The 27,758-nt window shown below is 43.7% G+C and overlaps 1 protein-coding gene across 8 annotated transcripts in view; it reads left to right on the forward strand.

Annotated features, from left to right (window-relative positions):
• Window positions 1–1,293: 1,293 nt before the first annotated feature.
• The window catches only part of LOC120029057 (synergin gamma-like), a 42,032-nt gene continuing 15,567 nt past the window's right edge, over window positions 1,294–27,758 (forward strand). For 3 of the 8 annotated variants that reach the window (XM_038974349.1, XM_038974350.1, XM_038974352.1), the window contains exons 1-15: window positions 1,294–1,362; window positions 7,870–7,910; window positions 9,997–10,133; window positions 10,766–10,893; window positions 10,999–11,104; window positions 11,256–11,370; window positions 12,018–12,356; window positions 13,777–14,055; window positions 15,618–15,683; window positions 15,857–16,053; window positions 17,498–17,758; window positions 17,942–18,078; window positions 18,972–19,087; window positions 19,327–19,392; window positions 20,881–21,879. In XM_038974349.1, the coding sequence (XP_038830277.1) occupies window positions 1,328–1,362; window positions 7,870–7,910; window positions 9,997–10,133; window positions 10,766–10,893; window positions 10,999–11,104; window positions 11,256–11,370; window positions 12,018–12,356; window positions 13,777–14,055; window positions 15,618–15,683; window positions 15,857–16,053; window positions 17,498–17,758; window positions 17,942–18,078; window positions 18,972–19,087; window positions 19,327–19,392; window positions 20,881–21,879 (3,022 nt within the window). In that variant the 5' untranslated portion in view covers window positions 1,294–1,327. The remainder of the gene's footprint in view (window positions 1,363–7,869; window positions 7,911–9,996; window positions 10,134–10,765; window positions 10,894–10,998; window positions 11,105–11,255; window positions 11,371–12,017; window positions 12,357–13,776; window positions 14,056–15,617; window positions 15,684–15,856; window positions 16,054–17,497; window positions 17,759–17,941; window positions 18,079–18,971; window positions 19,088–19,326; window positions 19,393–20,880; window positions 21,880–27,758) is intronic. The other 5 variants (XM_038974355.1, XM_038974356.1, XM_038974351.1 and 2 more) reach the window with 4 other exon arrangements.

The following is a 27,758-nucleotide window of genomic DNA, read 5'->3' on the forward strand; positions in this document are numbered from 1 at the left end:
GGTATAATCAAAGGTATAAGTATGCAATATCCTCCTTTGCATATTTGGGTATTATTCTACACAATCAGGACATACCCTGTCTGTGATCTATTGAACACATCAGATGCATTCAGAGTAAAAATGATATAAATGCGGTCAATCCTAGCTGGTGGCTTTGCGACCGGGTGATGGATAGCAGAGAGTCCTGTCATTCTATGTTTCACCCTACCCTCATTAAGCTGTAAATCTTTCACAACAACACCCACAGAACAGTGGGAGAAGGGCTCATCCTTGTAACTCCACCTTGTCACTGGTGCAACAATGAAGATGCTTGCTGAAAACGTTTATGTGAGGGGCCACACAATAGCCTCAATACCTCATTCAGCCAGTATAAATGTTGGACAAATCCCTCAGGGAACAAATGCAGGTGCCATGAAATACAAGCTGTAAAAATATCAGTTTATTTGATAATGGTTATACAGATGTAGGATCTAAATTTGACCCAGTTTGCTACATCAGAAAAAGAATCCTGCAGCAACAGGACATTCTATTATTATGTAGATTATTTTCCATGGAAGTTTTTGTAGGGGTTGATAAAACATTTCGTAAGGAAAAATTAAGTCTGAAATGTCAAAGTGGAAATTACAAACTTCAGAAGGCTTTTTAAACCTCAAATACACGACACGTTTTACATTTCCTGCATTGCAGGAAAGTTCTGCAAAAAGGTGATCAAATGAAGATCCTACATCTGTATTAGGGAAATCTAATCTTATCAATTAGGAAGACTGAGGGGTCAAATCAATTGAACCCATGTTGCAGTAGGACTACCCACGAAGATAACTGTTCCCATGTCATCAAATAAAATCAGAGTGTTTGAGGGACTGAAAAAACACCATGATCGATGCATGTGTAGAACTGACAGTATTTATGTAAAACACACATATTGCAAACCTTGCAGAGGCAGGTTTAATTCTATCCAGCCCAGGATAGGGTTATAATGTAAGTGATATGGAAGACCCAGGGAAATTAATCATCAGCATTGACTTAGTGACATTTATTTATCTTTTATTTATCTAAAATAAAAAATACCTTAGAAATGTGGGACTATTTGAAAGGTTTGTCTTGTGATTTGAGAAGCATCTTCTCCATATAATCAAGACAGGTACACAATTTACATATTTACTGTAAACTTTGCCTTGGCATCATGTTCCATGGACGCAATGCCAAACATTTTAGTGAGCTTGACAGAAGCACCACCTTGTGGAGGAGAAACAGCAATGACACGGAAGATCCGTCACACACCGTCACTGCCGACGACATCTTTCTGTCACAGACCAATGTTATCAAGATGGCGTTACGGCCAGGATCTGGGGGAGGTGGCAGGTACTTATTTTCTGTCTGTATAAATATATAAGAAACGAGTCAATTATTTGTCTCACGGTATTCTGCACTTGACAGCTGCGGTTTAAATTTACACACGGAATAGCGAGTGAAGAATGAGCGTTGCAATACGTTAGGCGAGGCAGGCTAGCCATACAGCTAATAATGCTAGATGCCTAAGTTAGCTAGCTATCATAGGAATGCAGCTTTTTAGTGAAGTGCTAACGGTTAGATGTATTGTCACATCTTTGCTGGCTGTCGAATAATAATAACAAATAATATTGGTTATAGTTTATATAAAGCGTATTTGCAGCACAGTAATGTAGTTAGCTAACTAGCCATCCAGCTAACGTTAGCGAGTAGCTAGATCAGTTGAGTTGTCAGATGTTGTTTGCTAGCTAACGCTAGTTGCTTGTACAAGCAGTCCAGGTATGGATTGGCAGGCTAAGAGGATTCGATACCTGAACACACTGTCATCTTTAGATTGTCTGACGTTACGTCAGAGTATCCACACTGCACACATTCTCCCCAACCTCCTTCAATGGTGATGGTGCTTTCAAGACAACTGGGAACTTGTAAAAAAACTGAGGTCAAATCATGCTAATATCCCATAAGATGTTATCCCCTAAACATTCAAGCACTAAAGCAGCTAACCTGTGCTGCCATGGTGAATCTTCCTGGACAAAGCTGATGTCTGATCAGGTGTTGGATGACATCATGAAGCAAGCTGCCATGCCCTCATTCTTTCAGTGGACAAATCTAGGCTTGATCATGATCTCATCACACCTGCATATAGCCTAGATCTTGTTTTTGCCCCCATGAAAGATAAATCCTCTCTGCTTAGACTAAAAATACTTTTGCTTTTCTGATCTTTGCTTCTGGTCTGATGTCATTATAATACAACTATTGTAGTTCAGTCAGTCAGATCTATCAGTCATGTCTTAACACTAGAACCGCTATAGGCCAACGGCCACTGACGTTTGATTTTGTAAATTAAACAAATTGTCCCAAAAAGAATGCTAGGTCCTGAGCCTTCCCTAACTTTTCCTAAATGTTTCTATTTTACATTGCTCATTTGTTAGGATTTTTAAATCACAAACAGAAAAGTATTTAGAGACTTTTCCCCCGTTTTTTCCCCCACCAATTCCCAACTTAACCCACGAGACAATGCGCTGTAGAACGTTGTTACCCAGCCAGGCGCTAATGAGTCTCTCTCTCTCACTGAATTAATGATAATTGTGCACATTACTTCACAATTGAATTTAAATCAGCGTTGACGCTTATGTTTATAGCAAATCATTTGACCAGACTCCTTGCGGGTTTATATTATTTTCTTTTACATTTACTTTGTAAAAATAATTTGTTACAGGACTGTTTTATTTACTACAACTCTATTACTAATCAAATTTATTGTGAAGGAAACAAAAACATGCTACGTCGTGCAGCAGGCCTTTAGAATAATGGGCTCCCGGGTGGCGCAGTGGTCTAGGGCACTGCATCGCAGTGCTAGCTGCGCCACCAGAGTCTCTGGGTTCGCGCCCAGGCTGGGCTGGGTTCGCGCCCAGGCTCTGTCGCAGCCGGCCGCAACCGGGAGGTCCGTGGGGCGACGCACAATTGGCATAGCGTCGTCCGGGTTTGGCCGGTAGGGATATCCTTGTCTCAGTATGTAAAATGTAATATGTAAAAAAAAAAATGTAATAAAATGTATGCACTCTATTGTAAGTCGCTCTGGATAAGAGCGTCTGCTAAATGACTAAAATGTAATGTAAATGTAATGAAAAACATATCCTTGACGCTGAGTTGATGAGCAAACAATGCAAACAATGCCAACCCACTGAATGAATGCCAAATGGATGAATGGGATATAATTGTGCAAGTTACTTAACAATCAAATTTACATTTGGCCCAACTGAATGATGAGGGTGAAGAGGCTGATTTAATTTAGAACAACAATAGTATAATGATGAGTTTGTGTTATGCCTTTTTATCACCGTTAATAATTCATACCATTCTCTTTTACGTTTTACTTTGTAAAAACAAGCTGTCAACTGACTGTTTTATTTACTATAACTCTATTACTAATCACATTTATTGTACTGGAAACGAAAACATGCTACGTGTTGCAGTATGCCTTTAGAATAATGCAAAACATATAATTGACTATCCAAGTGGATGAGCAAGGGGAAACAAACGATGCCAGTCAGCCTGCGTAGCCGGCCCATGTAAACTACACCAAAACTCATTTCGGTATAGCCTATAGACAAGGTTAAATTGACAATAGTCTGATTATGAGTTGTCAAATTATACATGAAGAGATGGGCGCATCTTGTAATTGACAGAGGCAAGGAAAGGAGGATCACTATCAAATCCTCCTTCAGAGTCAAATGCAGGTAACATGTTTTGATGTCTATATCTATACTTACCTTTGTCAAATTACTCTCAATTCAAGAGGTACAGCATTATTTACAAATTGGACTTTTTCCAATAATATTTGCGCTGTCCATGCGTTCAGCACATGACCACTCGCATGGCAACATTGCTCTGGCTACTAAGCAAAGACTAGTAACATAATAAATGTAAAATATGCTATTCTGTTTTCTTTTAAATTCATTTTCTTATTTCCACAATGTTTCTTTTGACCTACCAAAACGAAAATTATAATAGAGTTCTTTGTGATGGACTTGAACTAGTGGTTTTTCGTTTTTACTTAGAGCCTAAAGTAACATAAACAAATGAAAATGCTATTATGTTCTTTTGAAATAATAGTTTTTTAGTTTTCTAATGTGACCTAAGACCTTTATAAACAACCAAATTCTTCTTCCGATAGCATTATTTGAAATGTATTTATTAGACTGTTAGAATGTTAATGTGTCGAAAATGTACTTTAGGCTTATGTTTTTTTTTATTGTTATATTTTTACATGGATATATTTTCACAAATATTTATTCATGCAATTCATGCTTTACAATTGTTTATGCGCTGTTTATCAAGTCTAGGTGCATATATTTGCGCACCTTGCGGGTTGATGTGAATCTGATGATTATGCTAAAGAGGATGGCCGGCAACGTTCTCAACTTTCTCTAGTGGGTACTTCTAGGCTGAAAGGCCAGGCGGTTATCGTGTTAAACCTGAGCTCCTAAAGCCTTTGCTTTAAATCTCCTCTCAGTTTTTAGCGATTAATGTAGAGGTCTATGAGAAATGGTAAATATTTAGTAAAATCTTGAGTCCTGCATGAGCCTGTTGATATTGGTGAAGCAGCAGCTCATCCTACATTGGACTTGAAAAGGCTATCCTCATGACTTTTTCATCAGCAGCTTGGGCCCGAGCTGAGCGGTGTGAATAATTAATGTCTGTCTGCTACATGCCTCTGGACCAGGTGATACGGATACTGATGCTGGGGAAACCAAATAGCTTTAGATTAGGCTAGGCCTACAGATTAGGTTGGCCAGAGTAGCCTATCTCATATATGGTCTCATTGAAAATAACAGGTGATGTTTGTCTCTGACTAACAAATGTTCTGGAGACATTTCTTGTCCTGGCATTGGTGTACTTTAAGACCATTGGTGGGGGTCAGATATAGGTGAAGTACTGATTTAGAGTGCTGAGCAGCTGTACAAACACCAACTGAACTCATCTATATTGAAAGCTAAGATCTGTAGAGAAGACTGTTTCTCTGGTTCTATTGGTATTATTCAGACCTCTCCCCCTTCTCTATTAGTAAGCTGTCTACACCCAACGGGCTGGCTAGTGGTCTCAGATCAGCGAACGTGACCGGGGCTAGCTGTGCATAGCTCTGCTGGGTGTGTGTGACTGTGTTAGTGTGTGGTGAATGCTCTGCGATGTGGTGGGTGGTGGACATACTACTTGATGACAGAATGTGACACACTGAGCCAGGGACGAGGAGCAGGCAGGCAGGCGCTGTGCTGGCAAGCTAGCCTGAAATTAATGAAACCCATCCTGATCCCAGGCTGTCAACAGTAGCCAGAGGCGTGAGTCTACTCTTCACTGGCCCTGCTGCCTGGCATAGCACTCTGAGGATGTGTCACAAATGGCACCCTATTACCTATGTAATGCACTACTTTTGGCCAGAAAATCTCACACATCATGGGACTAGCACACCGCTTTGGGCTCCCGAGTGGCGCAGCTGTCTAAGGCACTGCATCTCAGTGCTAGAGGCGTCACTACAGACTGGTTCCTGGTTCGAATCCAGGCTGTATCACAACTGGCCGTGATTGGGAGTTCCATAGGGTGGCACACAATTGGCCCAGGTCGTCCGGGTTTGGCTGGGGTAAGCCATCATTGTAAATAAGAATTTGTTCTTAACTGACTTGCCTAGTTAAATAAAGGTTAATTAAGTAAAAAATCCAAATGAGGCCTATAGGGAGTTGCGATAGGAGAGCTGTACTGTAGCAACAAATACTAGCTCCATTTTGGAGTTGTGTTGAGCTTGTGGGAAAAGCTCAGCTATATGTAGCATTCATCTTCATTTAAAGTGCTTTGATGGGGGGGACTGAGAAATTGTACTCGGATGAATTGCTCAAGACAGGGTTAAGTGTTATTTAATAGGTTCATAGTTAAGTATCATATTAAAGCCGAGCTGTTTAATCAGACTTTGGGAGGGTACATGATTGGTGCTGGTGCTTCCAGACTTTCAGTATGCACTTTATTTATTCATTATGTCCAAAATGCCAAAAAGAATGAAAGACTTGCAGAAGTATGGTTTACATTAGGTTGCAGTGCAGTAGATGCAGTAGATGGATGCATTACATAATTTAAGGCTCATATGAGGAGTTCATTGATGTTGAAAGATCAGTACTTTTGTTTAAATTCGTTACCAGAGTGAAAAAGAGAAAGAACGTTAGGTCTAATGATACACACGGATCTGGTAGGCTAGTTACTGTGGTAGAAGCACCTTTATGCATGTGACACGGCCCAAGCCTTATATTAGCCCAACAATGTTGGTTGTATCAATGAACACAGGACTTGTACAATGCAATGGCCTATACAGAGCCCACAGCTGGTATCACTGGCACTGCTGATCTCACTCTGGTTTAATCTGCACTGTTGTTCCAGGGGGTTTCATTTGCTGTGGTTGCGTAGAATAGCGCTGCTATGAAAGCTCTGTAAAGCTACAGGCTAAATCTGAGGGAGAACAGATGTGAGCCAGAATGTCTCACTCCACATCAAGCCCAGGTTAAGGGAAAGGATCCTGGTATTGTTAATGCATTGTATTATTCAATTTGTAAACAAAGGAATACTGTTTTTTTTTAAATTATAATTATATGATTCTGGCATCCTAAAATAGAAAAACAAAGTTTTTTGTCTCGCATGGCATTTTGGTACCTTTGGGAAATTATTATTTTGACAAGATGGAGAAAAAACAGAGCTTGCAAGTGCTATTTGGATGGATTCATGGATTTGCCTGAAATGGCAGTTGTAAGGTGAAACTCCAAGGTCCAGTGTACTGCTCTGTAGGATGGACTGGGCTACTGGGCTTACCTGGGTATTAGTAGTCTCTCTGGATGTTCAGGTGTTATGATGGCGTCAGTCGGACCATAGAGCTAGTGAGAGGAGGAGTCAGACAAGAAGCAGACTGGATCAAAGTTCCAAGCTGGCCTTGTTGACTCTTTATCCCTCTCTCTTACCTAGTTCTCTGACACGGTCTGTTCTTAGAATCTAGTCTATCTTTTGTGTTTCTATAGATAAATACGTTTATATAGATTCCTGCTCTTGTCTCCATTTCCCTGCCGTGTCTCGATCTAGACAGGTGCTCCATAAATTACAGCACATGAAACGACCACTGACGTGCATTCCATTAAAATCTTCATGTCTAGCTGTTATTACTTTACCACTATGTAAAATTACAGAGCTTGGATATGCTTGGAGAAGCATTCCAGAATGACTGTTTTCAGAGGAGCTCATTCCCTGATCGATAAATGTTCTTCTGAGCAACAGCAAAGGGTTATTGGATAGATTTTTCTTCCTGCCTGTCAGGTTTAGTGTTTGCGGTCAATGCAATATTTATTCATGCATTCCCTGGAAAGCAGTGAGCTAGAACAATAAGGGCCACACTGGATTCAAGTCCAGGATGCCTAGCCGAACAGAAAAGTGTCCAAAATATAAAGACGGAACAGAAAAAGGGAGGCTAGGTATTGATACATCACCATACAGTTGCATGTTTCTTATTTTACTTTCTCTCCGTGCCATTGTAAGGAAATCATATCCAATCTCCAGTTTTGCTAATTCTTTGTGATGTGAATGCTGACTCCGTTGTTAAAATGATAGCTATTTTGTCACATTGTTTAAAGTCTGACAAATTATTGGTGTGAACTGATAATGATCCATTTGCTGAATGATTTTCGATAAATAGCCCAATCTTTCCTACTTTTATGTGATAGCCTATTGTGAGAGACAGTTGAATGATTTCAGCCTAGATGTTCTCCATTAGTCTTCCCTTTAGGCTTGTCTCTAGCTGTGTTATTGACCTGTGTTTTTCCTTCTCTCCTGCAGTTTTATTTATCCTGTTGGAGGGGGCCTGGGACCGCCACAAGGTGAGTCATCCTGCACATTACGTCCCACATGGCACCCTATTTCCTATTTAGTGCAGTACTTTTGACCAGTAGTGCACTATATAGGGAATAGTGTGCCATTTGTGACGCGTCCTGTCAGTCAGCGCTACTCTTCCAAATCTCCCCGGGCACTTCACTCTCTTATGTGCCCTGGTTTCTTGAGAAGTTTTTGGATTCAGTAAATAGGCCTAACCAATAACTCATAATGATGTTTATCAGAGTGAAGTCAGTTCAGATGTGCAGTCTGCGCTATCAACAACAACATCAGTCAAATACAATACATAGGCACTAGGTTTATGTCCTATCTGTTTGTAATAGTTTATTAGGTCATGGGGATATTTGATCATCTCACATTGGCAGTGTGATAGTAAGCTCTGGAATTGACCTTGATGACTTAACAATACTAAGCGTTGGTGATTACCCATGACAACTCTCTGGTATCATGTAGCTTATGTTGTAGCTGTGTTATGTATAGGGTGTTTGTTGAGTTTACAATGACACTCTTCATAAACAAACTAGGGCTGGGTGATATGGCCTAAAAATCATCTCTATTTTTTTCAAATTTATGGGCGATTCACAAAATGTATCTTGATTTACAAAAACATTTTTGTCTCTAAATAAGCGTTGTTGTACAATTAAAGGTAAAATACACTGCATTTAAAACAGTCAGCAATAATCTAATGAATTCAGGACTAAATATAACCCTTCCACAACCATAAGACCCTCTAATAATTACATTTATTTGATTAAAATAGTTTAACTTGCTTTTTGTTGCAATAATCACTTTTCTGGCTTTCAAGTCTTTCTATGAAAATGCAATTTTTGGTTACAAATGTAACTAGAATATGCACAATGTGTATTGACTAATAATGACTGACTTCTTGTAGCAGGTATTAGGCTATAGAGAATGAACACAGGTCTCATCAACAGTCTCTCAGCTCTCGTGCTGGTGATTAGCCAGCTAATCTTTATATTTCAAGTTTCAAGACAACTTGAATCTATTTGCTAGCTAACAAAGTTGAACAGTTGAATTGTTATTAACTCACCCTTCTGTCTGTCTCCAACTGTTTGAACAGCATGCTAGCCTTTCCACTATGTTCACATGTTAAAGTCAAGTGGTCTACCTTATTTCTCAGAATGACAACGAGTTGCCAATTCCTTATATAATGTGTTTTATGCTTATTGCACATTTATAAAACACAGACTAGACAGATATTATAACAGTCGTTGGCTAAAATGCTGCTACCGGTACGTGGTACCAATGCCGCGTTGCGACAAACTGAGCATTCATTTTCCAGAATCAATTTTCATTGATCATCTCGTTTTAGGAGTGTCTGCTCATCGCGCAATTTGAGTAGTTGAGACATAAAAACCTTATCATTTGAAAAGTTATACAGATCTCTGGTGTAAATGGGGAAGGTGCACACAGCACAGAGGAGTGAAAGAGAGGAGACTAAAAATACAACATGAGAACAAGCTCATAAACACGAAAAATAGGCATTTGGAATATCGTGCAAAAACATAAAACAAACACACACACGCCCTTGTGTCAGTGGCTGTTTTTTTTTTTTTGATGTTTCAGCAAATACACATCAGAATGCATGCAGCACTTTGTTGGGATGATCCATAACCCATTATTCAGCCTGGTTGGGGCGTTATATGGTAAATCATGTGGCGGCTCCAGGAGGACTGTCAGCCAGAGCATCTGTGCAAACAAACATTCTCTCTAGTTCTATTCCCTAATACTCCTCTGTTTTGCTCTGAGCTGTCACAGCACTCCACTCACACTGGCAAAACAGATTGGGTTGTTGCTGAGCTTCTGTTTACTCTTCACTGTCCAGGAAATGTGTTTGCAATAATAATTCACTGCACAATGTACATCTAGTCTATGTCCAATAACACACTCCAGTCCAGTTGGGCCAACTCTACTTATATTGTCCTCCTTGACAGTACATGTTCATGCTTTAGTTACTACATGTTATCTTTATGGTTTGCAACAAACCTTTGTCAGTGTAGCCTTTTGTAGAGCTTGTGGTTGACTGTACATGTGTCGTGTGTTTTCGTCCAGGCATGTTGCCCATACAGCAGCAGCAACAACAGCAGGGTTTCCCTGGTATGGTCCAAGTCCAAATGCAGCCCAACATGCAAGGGATGATGGGAATGAACTTCGGAGTCCAGATGCCTCCTGGTGCCATGCCTATGCAGGTGTGTTGTGTGTGCGTATTTGAATGCAATGGCCACAACATATTCCTTTCATTACCCTAGAGTGAAAGGTATTCTGTTTTACATTACTGTCTCTTTGGTCCTCTGAGGTATTAAATAAGCCAAAAGAAGAAGAAGGGCAAGACAATCTCTCCTGTAATGCTGCTCTTTATAAGAGAGCAGACTGCCTCAAGCTACCTCTCTCATTCAGGCTAGACATTTAGAAGAAGGAGCACTTTGCAGGGCATTGCCTCATCCTCACCAAATCCTCTGCCTTTATCTCTATCTCTCATTCAGGTTAGACATTTAGAAGAAGGAGCACTTTGCAGGGCATTGCCTCATCCTCACCAAATCCTCTGCCTTTATTTCTGTCTCTTTGCTCTTTCTTTTTATCAAATGACAACTTTTCCTTTCCTCCATTTACTGCTGAAATGTTAGGACCTCTCTGTGTTGCATAGTGTTAATAGCACACATTATTTCCAGTCTGATTGTACTTATGTAGTGATTTCTGTGTTAAAACCACTTAGAAATGCATTGGTTTCCTGACATTGCGCTGTGATAATAATGAATGAAAGGAATGCTATGAATGCTAACGAGACCGCCGCTTTGTGTGCGTGCGTGTGTGTTCTGTGCAGGGTGGGATGGCCATGGGGATGCAGGCCCCTGGGATGCAGTTCATGGGCCAGCCGCAGTTCATGGGCATGAGGGGCCCCGGGCCCCAGTACACTGCCGACATGCAGAAACAGATGGCTGAGGAACACCAGTAAGAGTCTCTCTCTCTCTCGCTATCTTTCTCTCTACATGTTGTTCTGTCTGTCTATGTGGTCAGTGTGTGTGTTAGCTGTATGCTCTCTGTGTTGTTGTGTAGGAAGCGTCTGGAGCAGCAGCAGCGGATGCTGGAGGAGGACAGGAAGAGGAGGCAGTTTGAGGAGCAGAAACAGAAGCTGAGGCTGCTGAGCAGCGTCAAACCCAAGGTGAGCCTCATCATCATCATGCCTCATCCGGTCCTAGTTCGGTCCTAGTTCCCACAGTGTGATAAAGACACATGGGATGCAATTTAGGACGCTTCAATGCTGTCAGTCTAGATACACTCCCCTCCTGAGCCCTGCTTTGTCCCATCCACAGGGACAGATGGGGGCGAGTCGGGACGACGCGCTGGAGGCCATCAAAGGCAACCTGGATGGGTTCAGTAGAGACGCCAAGATGCACCCCACGCCATCCTCACACCCCAAGAAGCCAGGTACACTCATCAGTACAGTCATTGTCCTTCACTCTGTGTTTCCTCCTTATCTGTCCTCCAGGAGTCAGGACACAGCTCCACTCCCCTGCTGCCTGACTGAACAGCCTCCCCTGAGATTGATAAGGCTGCCTCTGGGGTGTAGGCAGGCAGGCAGACAGACAGACGAGACAGGCAGACAGACAAACAGGCTGGCGAAAGCCAGACTATGTGACAGCAGCTGTTGCAAAGGACAGAGCAGCCTGTATCTGCCTCTGTGTCTCACAAAGATTCTAGCATACTAAGAGAGCAACATAATCTTCTGTTTCTCTTTCATGTTTCACTTTGTTTTAGATCTTCAACTTGACCTACTGTGTGTCTCACGGTCATTATCTTGTGCATTATAGAAAGTTGTCTATTAGCAAACATCAAACTAACCACCTTAGTTATTTAGTATTAATTGATCTGACATCCTTAGTTCATATTAACTATGGACATTATCATATTTATTCATTCATATGGTAAACATATTCAACAATAATTTGCTTAAGAATCCATGGTACGTTTTCTGATCCTGCACAAACTAGCCTTTATGTGTCACTGCTATAGCACGGTGCACTGTGTCCACCTCCCGTCATCGTAGCCTGTGTTGTTTTCCTCCATTTTTACAGACTCATCACCATCCCACTCTTCTGTCACCTCTCACCCCCCCCCCCCTGCTTTCACCAATGATGATGACGAGTTTAGTGACTTTATGCAGGGGCCCGTAGATGCCTCTTCCTCCTCCTCCCTCTTCCCCCCCTCCTCCCAGGTCCATCCCCAGTCTTTAGACCCAGGTCCTAGTCAGAGACCCTCCTTCCCCCCCTCCTCCCAGGTCCATCCCCAGTCTTTAGACCCAGGTCCTGGTCAGAGATCCTCCTCCTCCTCCCAGTCCCTCCCTGCCTCTGTGTCCATTCCTACTGCCACCCAACACTCTACTGGAAACTCCAGCTCTCAATCTGCATTTCAAGGTAACCGTTTTTTTGTTTTTTGTTTGCATCAACCTCATAAGTCAGTGTTCAGTGTTCATAATCAACCAATAACACAGTTTGGAAGTTATCACCAGTGTTGCTGATGCGACGATAGGCCTTACCGCGTCGTGCTGTTGAAAACCCTCTAGCGTTAGACTCGGCTTGTAGTCAGTTTACTGTGTGTAAGCATACAGACGGTACGACAGATGGTCAGATTACTTAAGCCGTTAAGTTAATGCACACTAGAAAGTAAACCATGTGAGTGCCGTACCCAACAACCAGTTCTGTGTTACTGACATTTAGTAAAATACTCCCAGTGGCACATGTATTTGTACCATCCAGTATGGGCTGGGACTGTTAGTGCTCACTCTGGCTGGCAGTGGCCCTGATAAGCCAGTTATAGTGAGGAAGAGATGGAAGACTCTGACAGACAGTAAACACACCAGGAGGACAGGAGATTTAGGCAGCATCCCAAATGGCACCCTATTCCCTAATGGAATAGGCAGCGGAATAGGGTGCTCTTTGAGACGCAGCCTGGCTCTTTGTGTCCCCTGCCTTGTAATCTCCTCGATCATTCCCTGTGTTCTCTGTACGGAGAAGGAGGGAGTTCTAACTGGTCTACAGAGGACACACGCCAGCCGAGAGCTGGTACGCACGCACACATCTGAATTCCGTTTATTTTTTTGTCTCCAATCCTTTAAGGAGTTAGTGACCTACTTGTCTCCCATCTATAATAAGCCAATTAGGTGGTACATACATACTCTAGCAAAGAAATTGTCAAACATACGACCGGATCCGGTCTGCAAGGGGGTCCAATCCGGCCCGCGGGTGGTTATTTTAAAACATATTTTAAATGACTGAAACCCAATTGAAACACTGTAGAAATGATAATGAACCTACATTTATACAGTTTCTTGTCTGTGTCCTGCTCGCTAATAATCACCAAAATGAAAGCTAGACTGTCGGGGAGCATCGAAAATTCCAAAAACGATGAATAGAGGACTATTTTTTGCAAATTATAACACATTTTCAGTGCGGCCCTTCGGACATCGCTGAAGACCGAATGCGGGCCCCCGGGGCAAAATTAGTTTGACTCCCCTGCTCTAGCTCTTTGATATGCTACTAGTGCCATCGACCTAGAAACTGATAGCCTAGCCTATCTGTAGAATTCAGTAAGCGGCCAGAAGCTCCACCTAGGTGCAAAAGTTGAACATATTTGTCATGTAATGTGTGAAGCTGCTGATGCACTACATTTCTACACTCTTACAGTGTCCCTGAGTTTAAATTGGCACACTGAATGACAGCTGTAAAGCAATGATGGTCAGTTTCTGTGAAATCTAAATTCAATATAACTAAGAAACAGGCAGTATGAATGGTTGGGATATCAAGCTGCTATGTTCCTCCTCACCCACTTCTCTAGGCCCATCCCTGGAAGAGAAACTGTTCTCCTCATGTGATTTAATGGCTGAAAAGAAGGCCCAGGTTAGCTTTAAGTCCCAGAGGACCCTGGCCCCTAACAGAGCTACAGTCTCGGCCCAGTTTCACTCCAGCACCAAGGCCCGGAACTGGGCTGAGGCTCCTGGGGACCTGAGTTCTGCCTTCACTATAGAAACACCACAACCAGAGGCACCAGCACAGGGGCCCACAGCCCCCTCACCGCAAGCCGACACCCCTCCTTCCCAAACCAGTAGTGACGGTGGTGAGAAAAGAAACCATTTCTTAACAGTCTCTCTCTCTGCCTTCGTTCACTGCAGAATTAACACAGTCAACGCAGAGCATGGGGCCTATCTATTTTTTCACTCTCCACTCAAGCTTATGGCCGAATGCCCCCGATTCCTCTCTTATTTTTCAGCAAACACTTCAACGTTGACTGATAAGACTTCAGAAAATGTGATTTTACTGTTTCTAACCCTGATACTTCTCTTGATTTTCCAATCTGTAATGGAAATCATACTAACCACCTCTGGGCTCACAGATTGGTTTGGCAAAGCCTAAAAGCTTTTGATGTCATTTATCCTGTTTTGTATGAGTCACTCATAGGGACTAGAGTGTCCCATCTCTTCCTCCTTGGGTAACTGCTTCGGGACTCCTATATAGCTGAGGAATCGTTCTGCTTGGGTCTCTTCTCCATCCAGATCTCATTAGGCCTGTCTCACGCTAGCCTGCACAATGTGGAGATCCCCTGGAGGAATACCTGGCTGCTGACTAAATAATCCTCTGTCTGTTCCTCTACTGGGGATCACTTTCCCAGAGATTGACCTCTCTCGCTCTGGCTGTGTCCCAAATGGCCCACCGTTTTCTATATAGTGTACTACTTTTGACCAGGGCCCTGTAGGTAATGGGTGTCATTTGACGCAGTCATAGAGAGACTGGCGCATGCTGCTGACTGCTTAGGTTTAACACGGATGAGATGCTACGCCTGGATTGACCCGTTCCTACTGGGGGCCTGTGGGTTTAGACCTGGGGCCTCATTCTTATTCTGCATGCCACTCTGCTACTCTGCTGCTGTCTATTTGGTTTCGTTTGTTGGTCTTTTTCCTCAGTCGCTTGCTGTCTGTCATCCAAGGCAATGTAGAGGCTCCTCATCAGAGACTGGGTGAACTGTGATAGTTATTTAAGTGTCTGAGACGATTGAGCTGGTCTGATGAGGGGAGGATGTAGCCTAGTAGCTGCTTGAGTCAACATTTGTCATTTCGACCTACTAGTCTAAGGCATCCATTAAGGCATATTCCTCTCTGAATGCACCTTGTGTGTTTTAGGAGCTGCTTTTACACCTGCTGAATCAGCCTTAGTACATTCATGAAAAAATTACCTCATGGTTACACAGAATATTTAGATCAATGTCACTATGAATTAAAGAGAGAGGCTCATTTATTTGTTTGATAACCCAAGACCAACCCTCTCTTCCTCCTCAGGAGCTGTCGGAGTAGTTGGTTCTGGTACAAGGAAACATGAATAGTTGTATGAAGCAGCAGGAAGCTTAGGATGTGGAATCCCAAATGGCACCCTATTCCCGTTATAGTGCACTCCTTTTGACCAGATCCATATGGGCCCTGGTTAAAGGTAGTGCATCAGAGTGCCATTTTGGATGTGTCCTTAGTGAATCAGTGCAGAGCAGCATTACATTTCCACTCAGATCTCCAGAAGGTGGAGAATACTATCCAGGCAAGCTCTGGTCTGGTAAGATACAGAGCAGGTAGTACACCCAGCCCTAAGTCTCTGCTTCAGCTCCTAACATAACTGTCCCTGTGTTGCTGACAGCAGGTGTTGGTGGGTACCCTCAGCCCATGGTACCAGGCTGGCTCTACAACGACAGCCTCATCCCAGGTAAACACCTACGTTTTGGAACAGGTTTCTACCAATGATGCATTATGTCTATGGTGTCTACTCAGATCCTGTCCAACGCCTTCTCCATTGAGTCAGAGAAAACTTCCTAGTTCTACCCAGTCTTTCTGTAATATGTTTGACCTGTTGCTATGCCTTCTCTTTCTCCCTTCCAGAGATGTTCAAGAAGGTCCTGCAGTTCACCATGACTCCGGGGGGCATCGACACAGCCAAGCTCTACCCCATCCTGATGTCCTCAGGCCTGCCCAGGGAAGCACTGGGCCAGATTTGGGCCTCAGCCAATCGCACCACACCTGGTATGCTGACCAAGGAGGAGCTCTACACAGTCCTGGCTCTGATTGGTGTGGCACAGGTAGGCATTTGCATCACCTTACATTTTTTAAAGGGTCAGAGTTATTAACAACAGAAAGATTTGAGGATCTGTTCTGTCATTGGGGACACAAGGCCATCCTTCACTGTGATCTTTTCTTCATGTGAAGTAAAGGACAGTCCCTAAAATTATGTTTCATAGCACCTTACTTCACTTCAGTAGTTAGGCCTAGCATATTATTATGTGTGCAGTTGATCTTCCGTGAACGGTCTTACAGTCAGTCACCCCAGACATGTGAAAGGGAGACTGATAGTGAGTGACTGTGCTGAATCTCAGCTCTGGGCCCTGGGAGGGTGGTGGTGTGAGCTCAGGCAGCCAGGTGAAAGTGACTGAGTCTCTTCTCAGTCTAGTGTGACAGCAGACCTCTTATCTCCCCCGGCCTGGCCCGGCACTGTCGCTCACCAGCACCCAGCACTGGGAGAATGACAATCCTCTGCACTGCACAACTCACTCTGCACGCCACCGCCACCTGCCACAGCGAGAATAATATCACTTATTTTGTTATGTAAGAGTCTTGAGGGAGCGCCGGCATGAGCTGCATCCTTTGTACAATGATGAAAACGATTGGGAAGCCGCTGCCAGTGATGGCTGTTAAAATGGAACTTGACTAATGAATGATTTATTTCAGCAAAACATCTGTCTGGCTCCTGCTGGATGGAATACAATTATAATAGATGATTGGGTTGGATGAAAGGAAACGCACAATTTTCCAGTGTCACTGCTTTATAATTATGATGCACTTACAGACAGCACTGCCTATTCACTATAGGATGACGGGTGTCTTTGCAAATTGTAATGCCCCTGTCTATGTAACTTTCTAAATGTCTAACATATGAAAATCGACATTAACGCATTAAGCAGTTACTGTGACTTTCAGTGATGTCACGCTAAAAGTCCATCATTCAGGGCCTCCCGAGTGGCGCAGCGGTCTAAAGCACTGCATTGCAGTGCGAGAGGCGTCACTACAGACCCGGGTTTGATCCCGGGCTGTATCACAACCAGCCGTGATCGGGAGCCCCATACGGCGGCGCACAATTGGCCCAGCGTCGTCCGAGTTAGGGGAGGGTTTGGCTGGGGGGGTTTTACTTGGCTCATCACACTCTAGCGACTCCTTGTGGCGGGCCGGGCGCCTGCAGGATGACCTCAGTCGTCAGTTGAATGGTGTTTCCTCCGACACATTGGTGTGGCTGGCTTCCGGGTTAAGCGGGCGGGTGTTAACTAGCGCGGTTTGGTGGGTCATGTTTCGGAGGACTCGTGACTCGACTTTCGCCTCCCGAGCTCGTTGGGGAGTTGCAGCGATGAGACAAGATCGAAATTTGGGAGTAAAAGGGGGCATAAATACCATTTAAAATAAATATATCATCATTTAGGAGACGCAGCCTCATCTGAACCTGACCACTGATCCCTGTTCATCCCTCCCCTGCAGAGTGGTCTTCCAGCCATGAATGTGGAGATCCTGAGCCAGTTCCCCTCTCCCCCGGTGCCCAACCTGCCTGCCCTGGCTATGGCTATGGCCCCTGTCATCCAGCACCAACACCAGCAGCCCATGATGACTCAGCCCCCTGTCCCTGTGTCCATGGCCATGCCTACCCCAGCACCAGCAGTCATGGGCAGGGCTCCTCCTGGTACTCCTCTACCCTCGGCCCCACTACCCACCAACTTCATCACCAACTTCCCACATTTGCAGGTATCACATCCAACCACTGAGCCAACCAAGCCTCTCCATAGTATATACAGATACATGTGGTTTCATTTCACATTATGTATAATTATAGAATTTATGCCATTTAGTAGACACTTTTATCCAAAGTGTGCTCATTCATTCTGTGTTTACTCACTCATGTGTCCATCGTCTTGGTGGTGTGTTTAGGGGAAAGCAGACGATGATGACTTCCAGGACTTCCAGGAGGCCCCCAGGGCAGGAGGAGGGGACCAGTCCTTCACTGAATTCCAGGGGGAGTCAGGGGAAACCTTCCCCACCAACACACCCTCTCTGCACCAAAACAGGTACAGTACAGACTGACTGACTTCAGTTCAGTGGCTGGATCAGTGTTTGCTATTACTTTAAATAAGATGATGCGTTCTGTATGGAAGTAAAGCTGAATGCTACATGTTATACAGGTATTGTGGGTAACAAGTACATGGTCTCTTAGTTGCTTGTAATAGTCTCTCCAGCGTAACAATTGCACCTCACCATCTCTTAATGAGTTTCTTTATATTACTTTTCAAACCCTGCGTGGGGAGTGCCCCTTAGGAAGAGGCAGCCCCAAGCCAGTTATCTTATAAGACAAAGAACAAAGAGAATGTGGAAATAAAGGTTCTCACGTCTGAGTGGCGTGGGGGCATAGTCCTTTACAAATTCCCTTCCTCTCTCCCCAAAAACAAAAGCTTAATTGTTTCCTCCTGCGTACCCCCCCCCCCCCCCCGGTCTCAGATCACTGTCCAATTGAAAGGGAGACTGAAAAACCCCACGCTGAATCGTCAGGATAGACAGGTGGCTCTCACAGCATCAGTAGAATGGCTCTTAACAAGATGATGGTCAGTTGAAGGCTAGGCATCAGGAGAGATCCCTCATTCCCTCCAGGCTTTTGATTCCCTGTGTCTTATCTGCGGGAGAGTATGGTATAAAACTGCAATGGGATTTCACCATTGTAAGTGTCCAATCGACTCAGGCAGCTTAAAGGGATTAAGGTAAGGGAGATGGGTGCAGCATTGACCCCCAGACTGCGTCCAAAAATCCCTACATACATAGTCCACTACTATTCCCTACATACATTTCCTACATACATAGCGCACTCTGGTCATAAGTAGTGCACTATATAGGCAATAGGGTGCAACTTGGGACACAGCCCCAGACTCCCCTGTGGACTGAGCATGGTGTATTGTTTGTCTGTCTGCAGTGTTCCTGCCATTCTGACTCCGTTCTCTGGCTCCTCCTCGTCATCCTCTGATAAGTATGCTGTCTTCAAGCAGCTCTCGGTGGAGCAGCCTCCAGAGCCCTCTCAGTCTGCCTCAGGTACACACCCTCCTGGCCCTACAACACACCTCAACTATTCACTGCTGATACGCTCATCCTCCACCACAACTAACAGATGTGTAGGAAATAGACATTCATGTTGTTTGTCATAGAATACTTACCTAACAGTCTTTGTGTGGTATTGTAGTACAGTACATTTGCTTGCCTGCCTGCCAATTATGTTGTCATTTATCATTCAGTTGAAAGCTTACCTGTTTTGTTTATCTTGTTTGACCCAGATTTTGGCGGAGACAAATACAGTGTGTTCCGACAGCTAGAGCCACCAGGTGACAGGAAACCAGTAGGTAAGTAGAGCTTTCCCTGGCTCTGGGCTGGGGTCACACGCACGCGCACACGCACACACGCGCACACACACACACAGAGTTCCCAAGCCAAACCACACTGTTCCCAAGCCAAACCACACTGTTCCCAAGCCAAACCACACTGTTCCCAAGCCAAACCACACTGTTCCCAAGCCAAACCACACTGTTCCCAAGCCAAACCACACTGTTCCCAAGCCAAACCACACTGTTCCCAAGCCAAACCACACTGTTCCCAAGCCAAACCACACTGTTCCCAAGCCAAACCACACAGCTCCCAAGCCAAACCACACAGCTCCCAAGCCAAACCACACTGTTCCCAAGCCAAACCACACAGCTCCCAAGCCAAACCACACAGCTCCCAAGCCAAACCACACAGCTCCCAAGCCTTCTCTCAGAGAGTGCGTAGTGGGACTGGGCTCTGATATGGTCCCTGTACTCAACAGATGGCTAGAGGAAGAAACTGACAGACCTTCAAACACAAAGTCACAGTAGCCTTGGAGGAGAAAATATGTTTGATGACTTGTTTTTGTAGGTAGACCGAAATAGCCATGTGTTCTACCTAGATTTAGACCAATGTAGAGTTGTGTAAATGGGAAGGGGTTAGAGACTGAGTACCAAGAAGAATACTATTTGTATCTTTTCTGAGTGCTGTGTTTGCTTTGTAGTGTGTGTGCTTTTATCTTGCGGACATTTCCAGAGTGTTCAGTATATTCAGAAGTCGCCCTGATGTCGGTCTGTTTCCTGCTGTTCCCTGTTTCACTAGAACAGTTTCCGATAGGGACATCAGCTCTCACGACTCCAGTAAGTCCTGCCTGAGTCTGATTGCAGTGACCTTTCCTGTGTGCTGCCTGCCAGGCTCATTCTCCATAATGAGCACATTAGTTCTCTCTTTCCCACAAAACAGAAGTGGTGTGAACACAATTTCCTACTTCTGTCACTGCAGCGGTGTAGCAGCCCCTACAACCACAACTCTCTCTACCCACTTTTCCTTTGTGGTTTTCTAGGGCCCTCCTGTCATGATTGAAGTCAAATGTGTGGTTTGGGAATAAGATGCTGTTCTAAAAATCGAAAACACTACTGAGACTTGGGAGGAGGTCTTTGTAGATTGTAGGGAGTTTTTTCCCACGGTTAGGGACTGACAGACGGCTTGTTGCATGTTGTGGTGTGTGTCTCTGTAGAGAGCCCAGCCTGGTTTGTGTACTGCTGTGTGCTGCTGCTGTTCTTTCATAGTAGTGTGTCTCTGGACTACAGCCCAGCGCAGGTCTCTCCACTGCTTGAAATTCACCACGTGCCTCTGCTATGTTACAGAGGCGTAACTAATCCGCCTCTCTCTTGTAGGATTGTGAAATTATTAAAAAATCTCGAACTGAGGCGACTGATGTTACTTTGTGTCATGCCAATGTCCTTCCTGTCTGGCTGCTGTGTTAAATGCTTTTGCAATCCTCTTCAATTGTTCTATTTGTTTCGCAGGCGAAGGATTTGCCGATTTCAAGTCTGTCAGCGTGGATGATGGCTTCACAGACTTTAAAACCGCCGACAGCATCTCTCCACTAGACCCTCCAGACCAGGCCAAGATGTTTCAGCCAGCCTTCCCTCCTGCTTTCCCTAACTCTCAGTCTCTACCGCAACTACAAAATCAGCTACATCTACAACAACAACCAGCAGTCTCTCTCTCTCAGCCTAAAAACCCTCTCAACATGGCTGACCTGGATCTCTTCTCCTCTATGGCTCCCTCAGCCCCCACCCCTGCTGAGACCGAGCCCAGTCCCTTCCCCTCTGTGCCCCCCTCCCTAGTGCTCCCACCAGGTGGGGCCAAGCCCCCTGGGGGAGAGGCTGGGGACTTTGGCAACTTTGCCCTCTTTGGCCCCGCCTCGTCTTCTGAGGCTGCTCCTATTGGCACTGCTCTGGGAGGGGGCGTGGCAGCATCTCAGGATGACTTTGCAGACTTCATGGCTTTCGGCAGCTCTGGGGGGGAGACCAGGGGTGAGGGGTTGAGGTCTGGAGAGGGCAGGGCAGAGGGGAGAGGAGAGACCACCATCGCTACACAGCGGCCCCAGCAGGGCTCTGACAAGTACGACGTGTTCAAGCAGCTGTCTCTGGAGGGAGGCTTGGCGTACGACGACAACAAGGAGAGTGCCGGCGGATCGTTCTCTTCACTCAGGAGCGAAGCAGACGACTTCGCCGACTTCCAGTCATCCAAGTTCTGCACGGCGCTGGGGGCCTCGGAGAAGAGCTTGGTGGATAAGGTGTCAGCCTTCAAACACGGAGGCAAGGAGGACTCGGCTTCAGTTAAGTCCCTAGACCTCCCATCCATCGGGGGCAGCAGCGTGGGCAAGGAGGACTCTGAGGACGCTCTGTCAGTGCAGCTGGACATGAAGCTGTCGGACATGGGTGGAGACCTGAAGCACGTGATGTCAGACAGCTCTCTGGACCTGCCGGGCCTCTCGGCCCACCAACCCCCCGCCGCAGGTGAGGAACTAGTGCGCCTCCTCTGGTGAGGCCCCGTCCAGTCACACATAGAGAACCAATAGTAGGCCTGGCGGTGGCCTCTCTGTCTCCACCCCCCTCAGTGCCCCTTAGCGCCCATTCAACTAGGGTTTAGACTAGGGGGCAAAGCAGTGAGCTAGCTCATCCACATTACTGCTAAATCATGATGAGACAGTCATCTCATCACACCCACCAGTCATTCATTCCCAAACCCATCGTTACCTGGTATTAAATTCAGCATATTTATTCACCTACTATTTATTATTTATTTATTTATTAAATGTATTAAGGTACTTTAATTTATTATTTATTTCTAATTTGTTTAGAATTTGTAGCACAGTCAAAGGCCTCCTCGCCTCCTCTGATGAGAGACAGTCAGGTTGATGTGATGCAGTCAAGCTGCTCTATGATACCACTGGCCTTCATTCCCTGTCTGTGCTGTCATAGCACACATCGCTCATCTCCTCAATGCACCTTTTGTTGAGTGATGCAACTAAAATGGCTGAATGCAGATTAACGCAGGGCCATGTAATGGTGATGGGCCTCTGTACCAGGAGATTTTCTTTTATTTATCACTTTCAGAATGCCCAGTTACTGTATGCTGCAATAGGCTTTACCTTTACTCACAGCAAGCCAAATTCTTCCTCAGATTTATTATATTGATACTTAATGCTCAGTTATCAAATCAAACATGATGATAATAAGAGGCATACAAGGAACATTTGTAAAGATGTTCCTTGAGAGTGGACATACAGTGCATTCGGAAAGTATTCAGACCCCTTGACTTTTTCCACATTTTGTTACATTACAACATTATTCTAAAATTGATTAAATTGTTTTTTGTCAATAATCAACACACAATACCCCATAATGACAAAGCAAAAACAGGTTTTTAGATTTTTTTGCAACAATAAATATAAATAAAATGAAATATTACATTTACTTAAGTATGCAGACCCTTTACTCAATACTTTGTTGAAGCACCTTTGGCAGCGATTACAGCCTCAAATCTTGTTGGGTATTACGCTACAAGCTTGGCACACCTGTTTCTTAAATTATTCTCTGCAGATCCTATCACGCTCTGTCAGGTTGGATGGCGTCTCACCAGAGAGGTTTGATCGGGTTCAAGTCCAGGCTCTGGCTAGGCCACTCAAAGACATTCAATGACTTGTCCCAAAGCCACTCCTGCATTGACTTGGCTGTGTGCTTAGGGTTGTTGTCCTGTTGGAAGGTGAACCTTCGGCCCAGTCTGAGGTCCTGAGCGCTCTAGAACAGGTTTTCATCAATGATCTCTCTGTACTTTACTCTGTTAATCTTTTCCTCGATCCTGACTAGTCTCCGAGACCCTGCCACTGAAAAACATCCCCACAGCATGATGCTGCCACCACCATGCGTCACCGTAGGGATGGTGCCAGGTTTCCTCCAGACGTGAAGCTTGCCATTCAGGCCAGAGTTCAATCTTGGTTTCATCAGACCAGAGCATCTTGTTTCTCATGGTCTGAAAGTCCTTTAGGTGCCTTTTTGCAACCCCAAGCGGGCTGTAATGTGTCTTTTACTGAGGAATGGCTTCCGTCTGGCCACTTTACCATAAAGGCCTGATTGATGGAGTGTTGCAGAGATTGTTGTCCTTCTGGAAGTTTCTCCCATCTCCACAAAGGAACTCTGGAGCTCTGTCAGAGTGACCACTGGGTTTTTGGTCACCTCCCTGACCAAGGCCCTTCTCCCCTGATTGCTCAGTTTGGCTGGGCGGCCAGTTTAGGAAGAGTATTGGTGGTTCCAAACTTCTTCTGTTTAAGAATGATGGAGGCCACTGTTCTTGGGGATCTTCAATGCCGCAGAATTATTTTGGTACCCTTCCCCAGATCTGTGCCTCCACACAATCCTGTCTTGGACAATTCCTTCGACCTCACGGCTTGGTTTTTGCTCTGACATGCACTGTCTTCTGTGGGACCTTATATAGACAGGTGTGTGCCTTTCCAAATCATGTCCAATCAATTGAATTTAACACAGGTGGACTCCAATCAAGTTGTAGAAACATCTCAAGGATGATCAATGGAAACAGGATTCACCTGAGCTCAATTTCGAGTCTAATAGCAAATGGTCTGAATACTTATGTCGATAAGGTATTCTTTTTAAATTATTTTTTAAATTTGCAATCATTTCTAAAATCCAGTTTTTGCTTTGTCATTGTGGGGTATTGTCTGTAGATTGATGAGGGAAAAATGTATTTAATAACTTTTAGAATAAGGCTGTAACGTAACAGAATGTGGAAAAAGGGTAAGGGGTCTGAATACTTTCCGAATGCACTGTACTTAAGTATTATGTGAAAAGAAAGTATTTATGAAAAGGCAAAAAGTATTTATGAATGGCAGAAATCACCTACAGTTTATCATATCACAGTTTATTTTATTGCATTGAGTAAATTGTTTTGATTGCTCGTTGTGTGTTGGTATGTGTGAGTGTGATTGCTTGGTTGTGTTTTGTATGTGTACGAGTGAGTTTTCCAACTGTGTGAGAGAGTACCCATATAGTATTCCTTGACACTCCCAGTGTTGGGTATCAGTCTCCCATAGGTTTAGGGAGATGGAGCAAAAGCACTAAGTGGTCTCTTGGCCCTGACCCCACAAAGCCCACATCACTACAAAGAGATCAGAGGTTAGCGGACCAGGGTACTGAACCTCTAAATGGAAACACTCTCATGGAATCTAATTAGCCTTAATGTCCAGGCATTGCCCATATCAGCACCCTTCTCCCCTCTCATGATCGTAATTAATTTACCAAGCATCTCATCTTCCATGTCACGTCTCATATTCCTCTGAGTACATTCAAGGTCTCTCCTTACATCCCCTGTGTGTGAGCAGCACACTCCTTTTAACACCCATGTGCTTATCTATTGGCATAAGTGTGCAGTGAGATGTCCTTATAGCCTATAATATTTCAACACTAGCCAACATATCAGTTTATTGGTTTTACCAGTTCGGGCAAAGAGGCATCACAATCAAGTTCCGTCTAGGAATTCACCATTTTAGTTATTCTAAATCGGGAAATGATCAATGTAATGACACCCATTTTTTTTGTTTAACTTTTATTGCACATCAGAATAAACCAACTTTCAGTTTAACTGAAATGGTTAGGCTACTCTCGAAGGAGAGAGTAAGACAATGAGCAATGGCAACGGATCCCGGAGATGCAGCAAAATGGTTGCCATTAATATGATGGAGATAGTGGAGCGTTGAAAACATTCCTCAGAACCTGTTAATTGCTGCTCTCTTTTATTCTGGCCCACGTTCATCCAATCAGTATTTTTGTTTCTGGACAGCACCAATCAATTCTCATCTTTAAGAAAGTGTACAGTAGCAGGCCTTGGAGTGTGAAACCCTCACCATGCTTGCACTGTGTTCAATCCTGGATATAATGTAACCAACCTTAAAGAGACAGTGTTTATTTTCCCCGACCGGGGCTCCTTTGGGTCAGAGCAGCTCAAAAGGAAGCCTTTTCATTTGTCTTTGATATTCAGGTATGTTTTGTTATGTGTTGGTCTACGAACAGGCTCCTTGAGAACACACTGAAGTTAGTGATACCCTCCCTGCCTTGCTTTTTTGCTGCAGTGTGCCTGCCTGTTCAATTTGTGAAATTGACAAGAACATATTATAGGATGCCATTTTTCTGCTTAACAGTATTACTAGTTGTTTTTATTAAACAAAATTTAAAAAATACTAAATGTATACAGATTTAATAGTGTATTTTTATTACAGGAAAATGAATTCTTATTTATTTTCAAACTAGATAGACTTCCTGATATTGTTTTAAACTGTGTTGTGTAAACTATTTGAAGATTAAATGTATTTATGAGGATAGCCTAGTTATGGAAAATATTTTAGATTGGTTCAGAATCAAAGATTGATTATTATCTTGAGAAACACTATCTTGCTGTTAGTTATTGAATGAGTCTTATTAAGAGCCTGTACACAGGAGCGTTGAACTAATAGGTAGCAAGAGAAAAATTATACTGTCTCTTTAAATCTATTTTGTCACCTGTGATTGGACAAGATGAAGAACCTCTCTGAGGTCTTGTGGTAAGATAGCCGCTTTGTTTCTTTAACCTTTTGAGAGCTTGAGCAGAATGGTTTTATGAAGAATCATAATGGAGAAAAATGTAGTTGGATCACTTGACAAGTTTACATACACTACCGTTCAAAAGTTTGGGGTCACTTAGAAATGTCCTTGTTTTTGAAAGAAAATGCTATTTTTTGTCCATTTTAAAATAACATCAAACTGATCAGAAATAGAGTGTAGACATAGTTGATGTTGTAAATGACTATTGTAGCTGGAAACGGCTGATTTTTTAAAATGGAATATCTACATAGGCGTACAGAAGCCCATAATCAGCAACCATCACTCCTGTGTTCCAATGGCACGTTGTGTTAAGTAATCCAAGTTTATCATTTTAAATGGCTAAATGATCATTGGAAAACCATTTTGCAATTCTGTCAGCACAGCTGAAAACTGATGTTCTATTAATGAAGCAATAAAACTGGCCTTCTTTAGACTAGTTGAGTATCTGGAGCATCAGCCTTTGTGGGTTTGATTACAGGCTCAAAATGGCCAGAAACAAAGCACTTTCTTCTGAAACTCGTCATTCTTGTTCAGAGAAATTAAGGCTATTCCATGCGAGAAATTGCCAAGAAACTGAAGACCTCGTACAACGCTGTGTACTACTCCCTTCACAGAACAGCGCAAACTGGCTCTAATCAGAATAGAAAGAGGAGTGGGAGGCCCTGGTGTACAACTGAACAAGAGGACAAGTACATTTGAGTGTCTAGTTTGAGGAACAGACGCCTCATGAGTCCTCAAATGGCAGCTTCATTAAATAGTACCTGAAAAACACCAGTCTCAATGTCAACAGTGAAGAGGCGACTCTGGGATGCTGGCCTTCTAGGCAGAGTTGCAAAGAAAAAGCCATATCTCAAACTGGCCAATAAAAAGAAAAGATTAAGATGGGCAAAAGAACACAGACACTGGACAGAGGAACTCTAGCTAACACAACGTGCCATTGGAACACAGGAGTGATGGTTGCTGATAATGGGCCTCTGTACGTCAATGTAGATATTCCATAAAAAAGCTGCTGTTTCCAGCTACAATAGTCATTTACAACATTAACAATGTCTACACTATATTTCTGATCAATTTGATGTTATTTTAAATGGACAAAAAATGTGCTTTTCTTTAAAAACAAGGACATTTCTAAGTGACCCCAAACTTGTGAACGGTAATGTACATGTACTAAACAATGGATTTGGTGATCCATACCTCTCCTCCAAATTCTCAGAAATAGAATGGAAGGCAATGTAATGCCTCTGAGTCCTATTGGATGTAGTAGACTGTAGAAATGTATCCTATTTATATGATGTTGTCATTATGTAGTAGGACACAAAGTTTTGATTTAAAAATGACAAAACCCTTATTTATTTTATCTCAAAAGTCTGCCGTTGACATTTGAGTTTCTATCATGGCGAGAATAGTAGAGAAGCGTTCAGGTCCTCAAAGGGTTAATCACTCTCCTGCCTTGAACTTGTCCTTTAAATCACCTTGGCTTTTCAAGTGTTCTGTATTCAATTATCTTTCTATCAATCAACCTGTTGCTTTCCACCCTATTAGTACAACGACAGTGTGTCTTCTTCTACCGAGATTTACTCATTTTAGTCTGTGAATGTGCCTTCTCATTCTGCTTTCTGCAGCTATATTCTCCTGGGGGTTTCTTTCTTTTACCGTTTTCTCTGTTTGTTTTTCTTCTCTTATTTTCTGACTCTGCATGCCCTTGTGTTCTAAATGATTCAAATATACTTTTACAAGTGTTAGTT

Source organism: Salvelinus namaycush, chromosome 34, assembly GCF_016432855.1.
Source record: "Salvelinus namaycush isolate Seneca chromosome 34, SaNama_1.0, whole genome shotgun sequence".
Lineage (NCBI taxonomy): Eukaryota > Metazoa > Chordata > Actinopteri > Salmoniformes > Salmonidae > Salvelinus > Salvelinus namaycush.